Source organism: Ostrinia nubilalis, chromosome 28 (genome assembly GCF_963855985.1).
Source record: "Ostrinia nubilalis chromosome 28, ilOstNubi1.1, whole genome shotgun sequence".
Classification (NCBI taxonomy): Eukaryota; Metazoa; Arthropoda; class Insecta; order Lepidoptera; family Crambidae; genus Ostrinia; species Ostrinia nubilalis.
In genome coordinates, this window is record NC_087115.1 from 2,715,633 (window position 1) to 2,733,304 (window position 17,672).

The window sequence follows — 17,672 nt, forward strand, 5'->3', positions numbered from 1 at the left end:
CGCGGTAGTGCTTGATGTTAACCAGGACCCAGGCGGGGATGGCGGACCAACCGATGACCATCAAGCTGGAGAGGAAGATGATTTCCTGGGGATAAAATTGAATAGTTGTAATTTGGTAGTTTTTTTTTTCCAGCAAAGTAGAATAAGGCCACCACTCTTCCTACAGAATGTTGTGAAATTATTTTATTTATTTGTAATAGGTATACAGTTTACCTAAGTACCAATAATAAAATAGTATAATATTACTGTTGGTTGGAATCCTAGTTATATTTAATTACTAAGAGTGGATTCGACCAAACAAAAGTAAACATTATTCTGAGAATAAATCATCAGTTTTGACATATTTCCCATACTGAAACTGTCAATGTGCCAGGTCCAGTTATACCAGGAGTTATTCTCGGATAAAAGTTTGGTCTAATCGGGCCTTTATAAGTCTAAAGTTTTGCTTTACTGTTGACTTGCATCAAAATTAAATTTGAGGTTATCTTTCTGTAAACAAACATTAACTTGATTTTTTTATGAACAATAAGGCAATTTCCAATATTATGCGTATTTCCTCGACAATAATTTAGTTATACGAAGTAAAATTGATAAAATTTTACTAGGTTATTAGATAGATAACCTATCTTTGGAACTAAAATTACGTAATGTAAAAAACTCATTTTCCTCTAACGTACATTTAGAATAACATTAATACATCCTTAAATCCTTAAATATCACATAATATCAATGCAGATTATAAGAAAAGACATGAAAGGGGTCTTATTAAGGTAAAAAAGTGTGGTATACTTACACCAGTAGAAACCTTATTCCTGGCAGGTGTGGCGATTACTGTCATGTTTCTCTTAGGAATAACATTCTTGGCGAACTGAGCGTTGCTCCTGACAAGGCTACGGAGAGCGAACATTTTGATTTTATTTAATTTTCACGATTTTCAAAATGACACCACACAAGAAAATTCACAAAATTGATTTAGGGATACCAGGTGGTGTGGACACAAAAACTACTACTGACAATGTTGTAAGTAGAAAAATACAGTAACGTTATTTTAACGGTATTTATTTTAGAACTCAATTATACAGTAGAAAAAAAAGTAACTGAGTAGTGAGTAGCCATTCTGATAAATATACATAAAAATCAAGAGATGCGGAAGAGAGCGGTCAAACACAAAGCTTAAGTACCTACCTAGCCTAGCTAAATACATCTTTGGGATTTGATGCTCTACCTCAATTAAGAAGCTAAGGTATAATGCTTCTTTCCGAGCGGGTGTTGTGCTCGGGGACCAAGATCCAGTTGATACTATCTCGGTTTTTATAGAATTATATACTTGTCAGGGCAGAAAACTGATACCGCGATGTAGGTTTAAATATTATTAGGCGCGGTAACAAGCGCGTATGTCAGTCATTGTATGTGCACAAAATATGTGTTAGCGCCACCTGTTGGTTAATGAGCACCACTGGTTTTGTAGCGGCGCGTTGTTAAAAAATGCGACACTTTATTGAGACTTCGCGCGGACTTCTCGAAGATTTTTTTCACTTTAGTCTTTACATAATACTTATTTATTTAATTTGCCTCTTACTTTTAAGAACACATATAAATCCACCAATATTACACATACCTACATTAAAATTATTCGTCTAAAGACAATATAATAGAAAATAAAACAAACCTGCTCAGCAAACGCATTAATTTCCCACCAAGAAGTCCCTTGGAAAATTATAATTGACGTCAAAAACAAACTCTTATGTGAAACAATAGCCAGCCCTCAGGGTAGGGTAAATTATTTCCCACTAAAACCTTTTCAATGGCGCGAAACAGTACAAAAAGGCAAAAAAAGGTTCTAACCAACGAGGGTGCCTTTGTAAGCACAGTTGGAGCAAACAAAATGTATGACTGTACGTACGTTACAGTAAAAACTCATAATCGGTCAAAACCACTTTTGACCAAATTATGTATGAGTTATAACTGTAACATACACAATATATCTGTGCTTACAAAAGCACCCTGAATTTGTAAGTTGTATACCATGTAAAATGTATTGTTTGTAATACCACTACATGTAAAAAGTAAAATTATTGTAAGCTTGTTGTGTTTTTTAAGATTAGTACCTATTCGTAAAAAAAGGTTTGGGGCAGAAAAAATCTCAAGTGGCCATCACGGGCCGGAAGATGTAGCGTGGGCAGGACTCCCACTAGGTGGACCGACGATCTAGTGAAGGTCGCGGGAAGAACCTGGATGCGGGCAGCGCTGGACCGGTCGTATGGAAATCCTTGGGTAAGGCCTTTGTCCAGCAGTGGACGTCATTTGGCTGAAACGAACAAACGAAAATTTTATTTCAAAACATTCGTTAGATCTGAAACTTCTAGTTAGACGTAGTCAGTTTATTAGGCTGAGCTGCACCACCTAACTTTAACCGTAACTATAACGATCACCAGTATTTTTGGAGTTTGAAAGACCTTGACGTTTGTTAAAGTTAAAGTAAGATGGTGCAACCCAGCCCAGCCAAATGGCTTTAATCTGATTTCATCATAAACTGTGCCTTTTAAAACAAAATTGTATTTTATTAGAAACATGATAAGGCACAAAACGACGCGCGAAATCCTTTCACAAAATTGCTTGTTCGAAATTCCGAAATTTGCAACTGTCACCCCAGGGTTCTTCCGGTGTATTGGGGCTTCGCCATAATCTTACGGCTATTCTCGTCTCGCTCACTTAGCCCAAGAGAGAGACTGACAGATATAGGAATATACCTTAGTGGACTCGTAGCTTACTATAGATTGTAGCTATAAAGGTCATAGCACATTTATCAACTTGGAAAGGGATCGTAACCGTATCATCTCGAGACGGTCAGTATTCTTTGTATAAAGCTCCATACTGCAACGCACACTTATCCGCACCGCAACGTAAACGCCTCACCTCGCAGTTGATAGCGCGCGAAAGGCGATACGGTGTTGATCCCTTTCCGAGTTGATAAGTCTGCTATGACCTTAAAATGCTACAAGGCTACGACGTTCTTTCGTTCCGGTTCGTAGCAAGGGTGAGGGGGCATCTTGTTAATTGGAGAATCCTCTATACAGGGTGACTTTGAAATCGTTGGCATCCTTATAAATAAGAGACTCTACTCATGAATTCATGATACATTCCTCAATGAGACAAATCCAATGAGATTTTTTGTCACTATTTTTACGATGTATTTGTATTCTTCTAATGCTATTCTGCTATTATAAAGTGTTTAAAACTGTCTATTGTTTTAAACTGACTATAGTTACATTTTTGCTGTAGAATAACATCTACTAGTATTTTGGTGGTGTCGTCTGCACAAGGTTTTAATTTTTGAAATTTTACCTCATTTTATTTGTTTCATATTTAGGGAATGTACCTACTATGGTTTCAGTAGAGTCTTAAATTAAAAGGATGCGAATATTTTTATTGTCACCCTGTATTTCTCAATTATACTTTCCTTCTTCCAACCGACTATAGAGGTACTAAGCTCGAAAAAATATATCTTTTATAAATCTTTATAGGCACAAACTGTTGTTATTATTATTATAATTAAACTTAATCAGAAACAGGTCAAACTGCACTTAAAATTTTGCTACAGACGCATTACATTGCGTTATGATTGCGTTACAATAAATTAGGTAAATAAGGGCTTAACTCAGTCTGTGCCTGAGGCATGAGAGCGGCACGGGAGGGGTGACATTGACATTAGACATAGTTATATGACGTCTTCTTCTTATTTTATATATGGCCAGGTCTTATTGTAACGTGACAGAGCATACAAATCTAATAATAATAGTTAATAAATAAAACGTTTATTGCCAGTAAAACCAAAAACATTTAGCCATAGGACGTCCACTGCTGAACATAGGCCTCCCCCAATGATTTCCACAATGGCCGGTTGGTGGCGGCCTGCATCCAGCGCCTACCCAGCATAGCTCTAAAGTCCTTATATCTAGCGGATACCGCACTAAGCAAAGCTTGTGTCGCGGTAACCTTTAAAACTTGTTACACAAAAGAATATTTACAAGTGGTCTGGGAACATTCAGATCAGACTATTACACTAACGGTTTCAGAATGTTATTAACCAGGTAAATGAAATTACTTACAATATTTTAATGTTACTACTTAGTCTCTATAAGTATAATAGTCATCTTAATAAACAATTGTAGGAAACTATGTTTAAAAATTAAACAAAATATATAAAAGAAAACAGAGTGTAGGTATAATATGTGAGTGATGTATGTGTGATGTGTGTGTGAAGTGTGATGTGTGATCTGAAGCACATTTTGAAATCTCGCTGACGTTTGCCGTCCCAAAACCCTCAGGCACTGACTGGGTTAAAAAAGCCCTACTAGACCTATAACTGCAAAACTAGGGACTAACAAAATGCATGCCTACTTGTTGTGCCTACTTGCTCGCAACCCTCGTTTCCCCACTGCTCCAGTTATCCCTCAGGATCTGAGGTAACCTGTGAAAACACTTCAAATGTGGCACTCCTGATAAACAAGTCGCATTCGAGATTATTGTGACTTTTTAACCGACTTCGAAAAAGGAGGCTCTCAATCCGTCAAAGCGAGGAACAACTGGAGTTTGTTTTGAAAAATTTCACACAATTTCAAAATGTTCAGCAGTGGACGTCATGTGCTGAAGATTAAATAGAACAACACATGGACAAAAAGTTAAAAATTATCTTATTGTTTCAATTTTCATTTTTTATCTAGTACATTTTCATTTTTGTAACAGGATCATAATTTAAGATTTTAAACTTTCGCGTTCCATTTCAAAGTCAAGCCGTGAGTACATAATGTTTTCAAACGTCGCGTTAAGACCCGTGTCTTCTTACCTACTATTTTAGGATCATATTATTATCTACTTATCACATTGACCTTCCAAAAATGATAAGCTGCAGTTATTGACAATTCGAATAGCAAAAAATATGAGATAAGTTTAGGCTCGTTAAGGACAAAGCTTTATCTTTAATTTGACTATTTATGTATGTATACAGACTTATGACTTTTCACTTCATTGACGAAGTCTGGAAAATTCCGTAAAACTCCACCAAAATTAATCCCAACTCCAATAAATTTTCCAAAAAAACAAAACGAAAACAAAAAGTACCACTTCATTTCCCTACCCTATTTCTAAGGGTTGCTCACCGCTGCTCCCTTCACACACGTTCTCTCTCCCTCTATCATGAGCTATAAACATGTTTTGTCCTTTTCCAACGCAATGTAGTTTCCTCTCTGAGTAAAATCGATTTCGGTTTGCACTCTCCGCACCGAGCAGTCGCTTTCGCCTGTTTTGCGAGTGGATGAAAAATAACAATACAATTGTGAGTTATTTTCGCGAATAATTTTGTGTACTGTGTCACTGTGTCGTGTATTGACAGACAAGTAAGTATTTTTCATTCTTTTATTGAGCTTGGTTTTGGACAATAAAAAATGTAGAGTTTGTATCATTTAATACAAGTTAGAAGTCAATTCGGTAGCTAAAGAATAGGAAATAGCGATTATTTTATACTATAAGTCGATAGAAACGTGTATTTTGTTGTCCTGAAGGATTTTAACGACTGTGACTCAATATAAATGGCATAAAATTGCAAAAAGATGTACCTTTTCAGTATTATCTCGTTTGTTGTATTACAATTACCAAACGCACACATGACCTTGCAACTGAGTTTGTTTGTCCAAATTAAGTAAGTAATAAATTCACATAATGTTTTCTCAAAATACATCGATAAATAAACTGTTGAATTGATTATAAAGTTTAGATAAAAGAATTCTTCCTTAACAATACTAAACCTGCAAGCTTGCCCACAGCTTGACCATTAAATGATTTTTGATATTAAATTAATAGTGGTCAAGTATTTTCCATCCCATCAGAAGATTTCTCTGAGTTTGACCGACGCCATACTGTCTGGTAGGGACCGGAAATCACAGTCAATTGAGATACTATTTATTTATAACTGGTAAAACGTTGTTTTTCTTAAGTGTGGAAATACCCGCGAGTCTGTTTTCAAAATCGACTGAACGAAATTTTAACGATATTAAAATCAATTAAAATCGATGTAACTATATAGCAAGTATAAATTAAGTTTTTTATTTACTAAAGTCAATAATGTTTTCTAAAAAGCTATGGGAATGTAAGAATGACGGTTATAGTCCGACCAGGCGATATTTATTTGTATGTGGGGAGATGAATGCCCATTTTCACCATCAATCCCTAATTTTTAAGTGACCCCTATGAAAACAAAATGCCTGTTAAGTGTTACCATAGGTGTCACTTAAAAATAAGGGACTGATGGTGAAAACGGGCATAAGAATGTCATTACCAAAGGAAGGAATTACAGCAATATGATGTCAGTATTATTAATAGTGTCTGAATGCCTTCAGGATAAAAACGTTTTGCAAGTGTTTTATATCGCGGGCGCAGCTAGTACCTATTTCTTTATATTAAATTAGCACTCCCGGCGAACTTCGTACCATCCATATTCATCAGAATTATCAGAATTAATGTAGGATTCTAATTAATGGTGAAATAATTTTTCACATCGGTCCAGTAGTTTCGAAGCCTATTCAATACAAGAAAACAACAAATCTTTCCTTTTTATAATATTAGTACAGATTTCGACTTTACCTAACTACACAAATTCTTATCACGAAACGGAGTTTATATCTTTTTTTAAACATTAACGCAAGTCTTTACGAGGTTAATATTTAACCTGCGGTATCTTAACGCTACTTTGGCAATGTTAAAAGTTCTCCATGCATTTTTAATTGAAATTTCTCCTTAGAAGAGCAAGTTCAGAAAGTTTCTTTAGTTCTTCTACCATATAACCTTAGATTAAAAAACCTACTCGTAGATGCATACAAACGCTTCGTCAAAAGTGAAGCAAACATCTTGGGTCATTACAGTCAAAACGTTGTAAAATGTTTTTTTTTTTCGAAAATGAGAGATTTTTATCCACATTTAGGTATCGTAATAAAATGTTATTGTTTGTTATTTTACTTATTAATTATATTTAATAAGACATTTAATTAAAAAAATAGTTGTGGACCACAATGGTCCAGGCTTTATTAATCTATGCTTAGAACTTTAAAAATGAGATATAGTTAACTATAGCCACTATACTTGATATTTCTTCTCTCTTATCTTAGACTAAACGACTCTAAACAACATCTAGGCTTAGAAAACATCTAGACAGTTAATTTTGTTTTGCAACAGCTCGAGTTCCGTTAGAAAATTGGTCATATCCGCCAAAACTGACGTAGGAAATTGCCAATCTGACTTGATAGGCATTTGAACTCCTCCTATGTTCTTCTGATTAATTTCGTTGCGGGTCCAATGACAGTTTAACTTTGGCCGGGACAAACTTGACCTTCACTGGTTGGGTTTTTGGCGGTCAAGCTGTGGATCCTGGCTACACAGGAGTTGCAGGTGGGAACGAGAGGTGGGAATAGTTCCATAATAGTATCTATGTGCAAACCGCACGAGGCCAAGGTGAAAAAATGCAGCAAAGGCAACCACTATTCAGCCTACCAATGAATGTCACGTGTCACTTGTCATTTTTCGCGCCCTTTTCATTGCTCCCCCATTGCTCTATTTACTTTGAAGCAGAATGGGGTAAAGTTTTTTTTACAAGCTGGTTAGGGCTACATGTTTCATGGAAAAAGTAATTTTTATTTGCCACGTGCAAAAAAAAGATGTTCCACTTTCGCTAACAGTTTTTACTCTGTTACCTGATTCTGAAAGAAGGTAGTTTGTTGTCTAAGGCTGGGTTGCACCATCTTACTTTAACTTTAACAAACGTCAAAAATCTATCAAACTCCATACAAAAAACATCGGTTATCGTCAAAGTTACGGTCAAAGTTAGGTGGTGCAACTCAGTCTTAGTTAATGATAATTAACCGTTACTATATCCGTAACCTGTGTATTTTGTATAGAGTTTGACAGATTTTTTACTTTTGTTAAAATTAAAGCAAGATGGCGCAACTCAGCCTTAGGTTAAGATAATCCGGCGTCCGTGATGAAATTCGCACGATATAAGAATATGTACCCTAAAAAGCAATATCAAATGCCTTTTGCTATTACCTAGTTACTCGTTAAAGTTTCATGGGATTTCTATAGAAAATCACCCTTACCCCAGGGTCAACGATCCGATCCTATAGATCTGACGGCTATTCCATACGTCAGGGGTGGTCAACTTGCCACAGCTATTCATCGTTCAACTATTTCTATACCCAATTTCATCCAAATCCGTTCAGTATTTTTGAAAAGTAACAAACCTCCATCCATGTGTTCGTACTTATATGTATGTAGTAATACCAAATTTCAGCTCAATCGGTTGAGAAGAACTGAGGGCCTAGTGTGAGTTTTCATCAAACGCGCTCACTAGTGAGCGCGTCAAAAAATTACATTAAAAGTATGACGGATTGTACAGCGTCCCTAGCGGGAAACGTTCAAAAACTAAAATTTTCATACGTCCCTAGTGAGCGCGTTTGATGTAAACTCACATTCAGCCCACTGGTCTTAAATTCAGTTGCAAGATTTGTCCCACACTAACAAACAAGCGAAGTGAATATAAAGCTTGTAAAAAAGGATTTATCGCATACCAACAGTTTGCCATCCCCGCCTTACTTCAATGGAAGGGGAGAGGTGACTAAACGGCGTCCATAGCATACCATTCACCGGTAATGAGGGGAGGCTGGGGCTGAATGCGTTTGTTTCCTTTGCTATTTTATCGAGATTTAAAACGTTTTTAAAGAGGGTGATTGTAGGAACTATGATTATATCGATAGTGATAGAGTACACAATAAAATAGTACCTACCTAATAAAGAAAAAAATCTAAATCTATAAAAGCGAAAGGTTGACTGACTTATGCCCGTTTTCACCATCAATCCCTAATTTTTAAGTGACCCTATAAAAACAAAATTCCTGTTATTTGTTACCATAGGGTTACCATACCATTTGTTATCACGTAAAAATTAGGGATTGATGGTGAAAACGGGCATTACTCACTCAAGACGAAATCTCAGAAACTACAATTGCTAAGAGTCTCAAATTTTGCATGAGGGTTCCTTTTAGAATGTAGGTGCTCTTTAAGAACGGATTTTACGAACTCCACCCCTAAGGGGGTAAAACGGGATCCACGCGCACGAAGTCGCGGGCGGCCGCTAGTAAGTAATGTATGTTTATAGCGAATAAACTCAAAAACTACTGAACCGATTTCAAAAATTCTTTCACCAATGCAATGCTACAATCTTCTTGAGTAACAGAAACTATAGCAAACTAAAATTCACGACCAATACCGACCAACCATAAAGTCAATATACCTAGCGGAATAGAGCAACAAAGAACTGAGCGAGCGAGATGTCACTAGCAGCAACACTATGTGATAAAAAGAGATGCGTGATGCCGTCGCCGTCACGTCAAACAGAACAGTTTTTTGCAAATATTTGACAGTTCAGTGGCACTTATAGTCTTTTTCACCTAAGATGATCCGTATGACGTTTCGAGTTTGAAAGATTTAGAGATGTCACATAACTAAACCATAGCGATTTATCTATCGATTTTTTTCGAAGAGTTAGTAAAACCTACTTTTAGAGAAATATTTTGTATAGGTGTTATTTAACAAAAAACATGTTTTTTTTTAATTACAAATATTATTGTAACAATTTTTTATTGATAATATTCAAAGGACATTGTCAGAAACCGCCTAAAAACCGCCCAAAAACATTAACCCATCATAATTATTTTCTATTTTTTTTAATACATTAAGCACCCTTTCATTCTAATGGACACTTAAGCATTGAAAAATTAAATAAATAAGTCTTTTAACGTTTATTCTATAATACTATTACAACTTCCGGACGTTTTGGTGCGTGGCATGGTCTAAAACCTATCAAGTTCCATAATTTTTGCCGATAAAATCTGTACGAGGCATTACCGTACTTTATTGCTGGGAGTCCATGTATAGTGATGTTCCTGCGGCCATCATAGACAATAAAATATCGATTTTGAAAATAAAATAAATCGATTAAACTGCTTTGAAGACTAGATTTGCGTTAAAAGCTAAAAAGATATTGACACTATTACAAGAAGCTATCTAAAGTGTCCAACTGGTCGAAGGTCGTAAATAAAATAAAAATAATTAGGACCATAAACTGATATTCATGGTATCATAACTGTAAAAGTGTCAGAATCCGATGTTGAATCCAATGCCAGTTGAAGTGAGAGAAACATATATCAACCTAGTATAGTTGCCAGTCTCTCATAATCTATGCCAATGAGGGTTTTCGCGATTGAAAAATCCGCCAGATGGCAATACGTAGACGTGAGGTCCAAATGCTGCATGATTGGTTATTTTTGACATGACATTGACAGATATGTCAAAATCCACCAATCATGCAGCATTTGGACCTCGCGTCTACGTATTGCCATCTCGCGGATTTTTCAATCGCGAAAACCCTCATTCATAGCACATGTTTAATAATAGACCAAATGAACTTTTATAGATTGTGAAAGAGAAGATAAAGATTTTATTATTTTATTAAAATCTTGCCACGAGGTAGTTTTTCAGTAGAAACCAGGATTGGATAATCGCTACAGGCAAGTATCAGAACATTTTATAAATATTTTTAATCGATTATATCCTTGTGAATCGTTTTAATAAATTGTCATTTTACTTTTTCAATTAAAACTTTTTCAATCCCTAGTCTTGTCAAACTGTCATAATGACAACAAATTATAAATGTCACGTCAGTTGACTCAATTTCAGTCTTCTGTGCGTTTATTGTATTTTTATTTCGATGAAATAGTGCTAAATGGTTAGTACTAAAAGTGAAAGCCTTTTTTCAGAAAGAAAACCAATGTGGTGCCCTTATTATTCATACTGTTTGAAAGTTACAAGTCAGTGATACAGAGTTGCCGCCATTATAACTCCGTGGTGATACCATACCAAAGAAGAAGTTTTCCTAAACACTTGTGTTATTTTTATATGTGATCAAATAAAAAGGATTAATTCTACTGCTCAAATGGAATAACTTATCCCAAGAGACCGAATATAAAAAAAAACCTCTCCATAGAAATTATCACCATCACGAGGATGTGAATTTTTTTGAGAATTTGATATTGGTCCTGTAAGAAAAGTAGTTGTATTTCAGTAGTAGAATCAACCCTTCTTGTTTCATCAGCAAGAGTAACTATAAAAACGCCCTGTAAGTAGGTATTATTACGCTGAAGAGTTTGTTTAGTGTCAAAGACTGTCACACAGTGTAACTTAAATTGGCATATTTTGATAATGAACATAAAAACTTAAATAAATATTTATGTTAATATTTTTTCTATTTATTTATTTTCCCAAAGCTTCACAGTGACAGCTGAAACAGCAATACTGTTGTAAAACTAAACTTAGAACAAACTGTTACAAATATTTTACAAATTAAAATAAAACCGCATGTTGCTTTACTTTCTCGTATAGGTAATAAATGTAATTAATGGCTAGATTATTAATGTTACTTTGTTACCCTCAATAGTGAGGAGATCTTATAAAATGGTAACCCTGATTTTCATTGTCATTCAAGTGCTCTTTCTTCGCATAGGCTTCTGTGATTTGGCCAAGGGCCACACACATTGCGATAACATTATGCGACATTGATTTGACAGCAGCGGAGTGAAGTCTTGCGACTATGCAAAATGATACCCTGTAATCGTAGCGCATATAGACATAGACGGGGCGGGGCATATAGCTCGTAGAGCTGATGGCCGCTGGGGCAGGAAAGTTCTTGAGTGGCGACCACGAGCCGAAAGACGTAGCGTGGGCAGGCCTCCCACTAGGTGGACCGACGATCTGGTGAAGGTCGCGGGAGGTGCCTGTATGCGAGCGGTGCAGGATCGGTCTTCGTGGAAATCCTTGGGGGAGGCCTTTGTCCAGCAGTGGACGTCTTTTCGGCTGAAACGAACGAACGAACGATACGTATTACCACTATTTACCAGACATTACTATTTATTGTATACTCGCCGGATTACACGTAGGAGCACGCGCGTTACAGCTTCGGCCTTGCATTATTATAAGATCTTGTTCCGCCCTTTTTCGAACTTCCTCCGTGAGGATATCCCCGCCGAATTGTATGATGAACCTATCAAAAGTCATATTCTGCAATGTCAACCCACCACAAGGTGGACCGACGACCTGATAAAGGTAGCGGGAAGGCGCTGGATGCAGGCCGGTACCAACCGTGCGATGTGGAAGTCATTGGGGGAGGCCTATGTTCAGTAGTGGACGTCCTGTGGCTGAAATGATGATGATGATGATGAAATGAATGAAAATGACATCTTCGAACGTGTATAATACCGTGCCAAAGTAGTCATATAATTTTGGCACCTTAATAACTATTGCCGTTTTTGTTGTAAAAATCATGCAGCGCTACTTGCGGATATTATTGGAAAGAAAACTATGTAGGCTCTAGATCTGAAGCCGCTTTAACGAACACGAAGTGCTCATACAATGCGGCGTATTTTCTTCCAGTCTTTAGTCAGGACTTTAGTCGAATTAAAACCCCGGTTTAACGTGATATAGCCGCACTAGAATACGGTGCTTTTTTGCATAATCGCAAGACTTCGTTCCGGTGTCGACCGAATGTTATCATGATGTATGTGGCCCAGGGGTTACTGTAGCCGCTAAGGTTTGAAACTTCTTGCTTAAAATATTGTATTCTTTGGCATAGACTACGACGGTAGTCATGGAGATAGGAGTTTGTTATCTCGTGTCAGATGTAAATGGTGAAAAGAAAACTCATGATTCGTGTTATTTTTATGCATTATGTAGGTATTTTATAAAAGTGGAACCCCGAGTGATCTCCAAAACCCATTCTATTATTATATACGATTCGGCTTCGATATCTATAATACAATAGGAGTTTATTTCATGTGTCAGATGACAAGGGTGGAAACAACCTACGATTCATGTTGTTTATTTACGTGCAATATGTGGGCATATTATAAAAGTGGAATGCCGAGTTGTATTTCTAAAACTTGTTCTATTATTTTATACTATTTGGCTGCGACTCGGCGTGACGACAATACAAAACATTTTTCGCGAATCGGTGTTCATACATTCACACAATACATTAGACGCCATGTTGTCATAAACGACATATTATAAAATCGCTGTGATTTAATATTCTTAATCATTAATTTTATGGCAAGTGTCCATCAGGAATCATTGTTCTTACACACAGAATCGTATTATTTCGCTTTCGGGTAGTAATATGTCAAAATTGTTGGTTCTTAGGCGAACAATGTATGGAGAACGAACATTGTCCTTTCATGGTTCGTGTTCAAAAAAACGATTCCTAAAAAGTAGTTACTTACTGGTTCTGTTTCTTTAAATTAAAAACTATTAATTTATTTTCAATGCGTTTATTAAAGTCAATAATCGAAAAATATAGTTGATTTTTGTGATGTTTTTAATAACTAAGTATTCACTGCAATCGATTAATGAACCGCGGAAATAATCGATTTTATACAAGAAATACCCCAGCAGCACTAAATCTATTCCGTTTCACACATTGCGTACATTAAATAAAAAATATTTTTACATCGTATTTAATTAAAATATAATCAATAGACTCAGATTTTACTACATATTTCAAGACAAGTAGTTAATTTTTTTTTATTATATTGCCAATAAAATACTAATATTTTTTCAAAAATATTCTGCATATGTAGTATGCGTAATATGGATAACCTTGAAGTGTCATACGGATCATCTTACGTGAAAAAGACTATAGTGGCACGCTGAAAGTTTGACCTCTAAGATATTTTCAAATACGCAAGTGAAATCGTGGATGTTTATGAGAAATAATGCTTCGGAAACGTGGTGACTGGTTCAGTGATTGATTTATTGTACAAAACAGTGAAACAATCCTAACACTGACACACAAATGATATCCAGTGTCATCCAAAACCGGTTTCATTTGACAGCTCGTGGTTGTTGAAGGAGATTTCGTAGTACCATCACGTCGTAGCTAAGAAGCTCTACGCCGTAGCGTGGTAGAAGAACCATAGCTACGGTCCGTAGTCATAGCTACAAGCCGTAGCAAAGTGAAACGATCTGTAGACTACGATTGTCTACGATTCGTCGTAGCTTTCGTAACAAGAAGAAGGAAGAAAGAAAAAAAGAAAACCATTTGATTGATCGAATAATAACGTCATTCTTACTAGGGATGTTATGGATATGGAGTTTCGGTTATGGATACGGTTATGGATATAGGAATAATATCATATCGGTTTCGGTTACGGTTACGGATATTGTTTTATTTCGAACTAGCTTTCCGCCCGCGGCTTCGCCCGCGTGGAATTTTGTCTGTCACAGAAAAACAATATCGCGCGCGTATTTGCTCACCGTTTAGACCTACCCTGGACTACGACAAACATTTTAAAACCAAAATCAGCTCAATCGGCCCAGCCGTTCTCGAGTTTAAATCAGACTAACGAACATCAATTTATTTTTATTTATATAGATAGATGTGGCGACGCCACTACAAACTAGTGACCAACAGATGGCGCTGTCACTACTTCACTATGGCACACTCCGCCGCTCATACAAACCTGCATCGCGGTGACGGAGTTTTATATCCTGCCAAGTATATATAGGCAAACCAAGATGGTGTAAATTGGACCTTGGTCTCCGAGCATAACACCCGCTCGGAAGGAAGCACTAACATCTAGCTTCCTTATTGTGGTTGAGCATCATATCACCACATTGGTGACCCCGACGTGATTGGAACGTGACCTTCCATCACCACCATCTTCGGCATCAGCCTCCGCCATCCTCACCATCTCCGCCACTGCGTCATCAGCTCCAGTCTTCAACAAGCCAGCATCCAGCCTTCAGGGACCATCGCAGATCGCAACCGACCTTCCTGGTTCCTCGGCAGCAAGCAACCGTCACTTCACTGGTCACGGGTACAGCTCTGGCCCAGCTCCACGCCCGACCATCGAAGACGCCTCCGCTCACTATCCCGACTCACCGTGGATAGAGCACCGCAACCTGCTCGTCTCGACTCACCGCAGACTTAAGCACACTGGCACTTGTAAGCTCATCACGCACAGACTGCTGAGCACATCCTGACGTCATCCACCTCCGGTTCTTCCGGGGGGAGTGGTGTGGCGACGCCACTACAAACTAGTGACCAACAGATGGCGCTGTCACTACTTCACTATGGCACACTCCGCCGCTCATACAAACCTGCATCGCGGTGACGGAGTTTTATATCCTGCCAAGTATATATAGGCAAACCAAGATGGTGTAAATTGGACCTTGGTCCCCGAGCATAACACCCGCTCGGAAGGAAGCACTAACATCTAGCTTCCTTATTGTGGTTGAGCATCATATCCCACAATAGATATCCAAAAGTTTCGGTTACGGTTACGGATATCCATAACATCCCTGATTCTTACTGATAGTTTAGGCCTTATGGTTTTTAGTTAATAAAAGTTTTCACCCTATTTTGAACTGTATCTCCTTGTGTTAAGGTCCAAAATAGACGACTGGCTTGTCCAATTAAGGGTTAACTCTTGTTGCAGGGTAGTCGGCATGCGGGGCGGGGCGTGAGATGGACGGTATTCAAATGGAACCCATCGGCAAGTACAAAGCGGATCGGAACGGGTCTGCTAAGGGTGAGTACCAACTTTCATGGCATAAAATACATATACAGGGTGGAATTTTGTAATGCCACCTGAAGGGAAAGTACTCTTAATTAGAGATGAAACGGATATCTGGTAACTATCCGGTAGGCCGGATATCCGGCCTAAATTTACTATCCGGCCGGATACCGGATAGTAACTCACTATCCGGCCGGATACCGGATATTAAAAAACTACGACAATTTCCTACTAATAAAATAAAATGCATTAATCTTTGAGGTAAATGTCAATAAAATGGCTTATAATAATGACGGCTTTTATTTAAAGTCCAAAAAGTTACAAAAACGCCATATTAAGCCTTTCAAAAAACTAATTTCTTTTTCTGGGCTATTCACTCTAATGACGAATACATAAATACTACTAAATAAAATAGGGTATCTTTTTTTCACTGATGATCTGATGACATGATGCAGTTCAGTCAGATTACGCAGCAAGTAAACTAATTAAATTTTCGCTATTCAATCACACAATCACGATCGCAACCGAAATCGGCCGAATTGATCTACCCCCTAGACAAGTGGCAAAATCTGACATTCTATTCGGACGGAATCGATTTTCGAAAAGTGTGACTAGTCTAGTCTACTAATAGACCCACTGATCGTTTTCGAAGCACCTGTGCGGTGCTAAACTCGTCACGACATGCAACGAGACAATTGGCCAACTATCCGGCCGCCGGATATCCGGCTATCCGGCCTAGCAGCTGGCCGGATATCCGGTATCCGGTATCCGGCCAAACAACTATCCGTTTCATCTCTACTCTTAATACTGTAGATAGAAAATTTTACTCAAAGAAAACATTTCTTTATTTTTGAAAAGAAATAGAACTGCATTCAATGATTTATAAAAATTTGCCTGCTACACCCGGGAATCGAACCAAATAAATCTGTTAAAAATTACACCCTGTATTTTTATTGCATCGATCGTTAGGGTTATGTATAAGGATGAAATCTCTCAAACAAACTTGATAAATCAAATGAAAGGAAAACCATGAAATCTTAAATTATTGTTATTATTTACAGAAAATTGTATGGTATGGTAGAGAATTTTCGAAAAAAATTCGAAAATCTTTGAATGCAGTTATCTTTCTTTTCAAAAATAAAGGAAAGTTTTCTTTCAGTAAAATTTTCTATCTACAGTATTAAGAGTAGGTACTTTCCCTCCAGGTGGCATTACAAAATTCCACCCTGTATATTTGACTGTACCGAAATAAACATCCATGAAACATAATTATTTAGAAGCCACGATAGCCGAACGGTGAAGGGGTCGGACTGGCCGACTCGTGATCCGGGGAACGCGGGTTCGGTCCCCGCCGCCGCTCGACTATTGTGGTGAGCTCACTCGTGACACAAGCATATTTAGCTTAGTACGAGGAGCTGACGGGTCTATTAGTAATGTGTGCATTAACAGATTACCAATAATCTTTAAATTAAAAGCCCATTTCATTTGACAGAAGGCGAACTTATAACTTTCTCTTTTGTCCGACAGCTGCGTGGCGCAACATGGTAGACCAGGATCTGGATGATGTCGCTTTTTTAGCTGGTAAGTTGACTGGATTTTCTAAACATAATTACAGAAAGGATATTATTATTCCCAGCTCTTGCTCCCACCGCTGCAACTCCTGTGTAGCCAGGATCTACAGCTTGACCGCCAATAACCCAACCAGTGAAGCTCAAGTTTGTCCCAGGGGAAAGTTATATTTTAAAAGCAATATTTTATTTATTTCCTTGGTATTTTAGTTAGGTAATGCCAAGTTTTCAGTTCCTGTTTAAAAACCTACGTTAATAACATCTCACAAATAAAGCATCATCTCAATTTTTACCCTCATAATGCAAAAAATTACTTCATGCATTAATTTTGAAGGCCCCAGCCTCTATAAAGGCTACAATTAGAGACTCTTGGGAAGTATTAAAACCCCTCAACTCTAGATGGTAACCAGTAGTGGCATTACCAGGGCCGGATT

General features: G+C 37.4%; 1 protein-coding gene across 1 annotated transcript in view; it reads left to right on the forward strand.

The window, feature by feature from the left end:
- Nucleotides 1-5,281: 5,281 nt before the first annotated feature.
- LOC135085192 (leucyl-cystinyl aminopeptidase-like) overlaps nt 5,282-17,672 on the forward strand; it is a 37,758-nt gene continuing 25,367 nt past the window's right edge. The window contains exons 1-3 of the mRNA XM_063979945.1: nt 5,282-5,396; nt 15,593-15,685; nt 17,198-17,251. Of these exons, the coding sequence (XP_063836015.1) occupies nt 15,622-15,685; nt 17,198-17,251 (118 nt within the window). The 5' untranslated portion in view covers nt 5,282-5,396; nt 15,593-15,621. The remainder of the gene's footprint in view (nt 5,397-15,592; nt 15,686-17,197; nt 17,252-17,672) is intronic.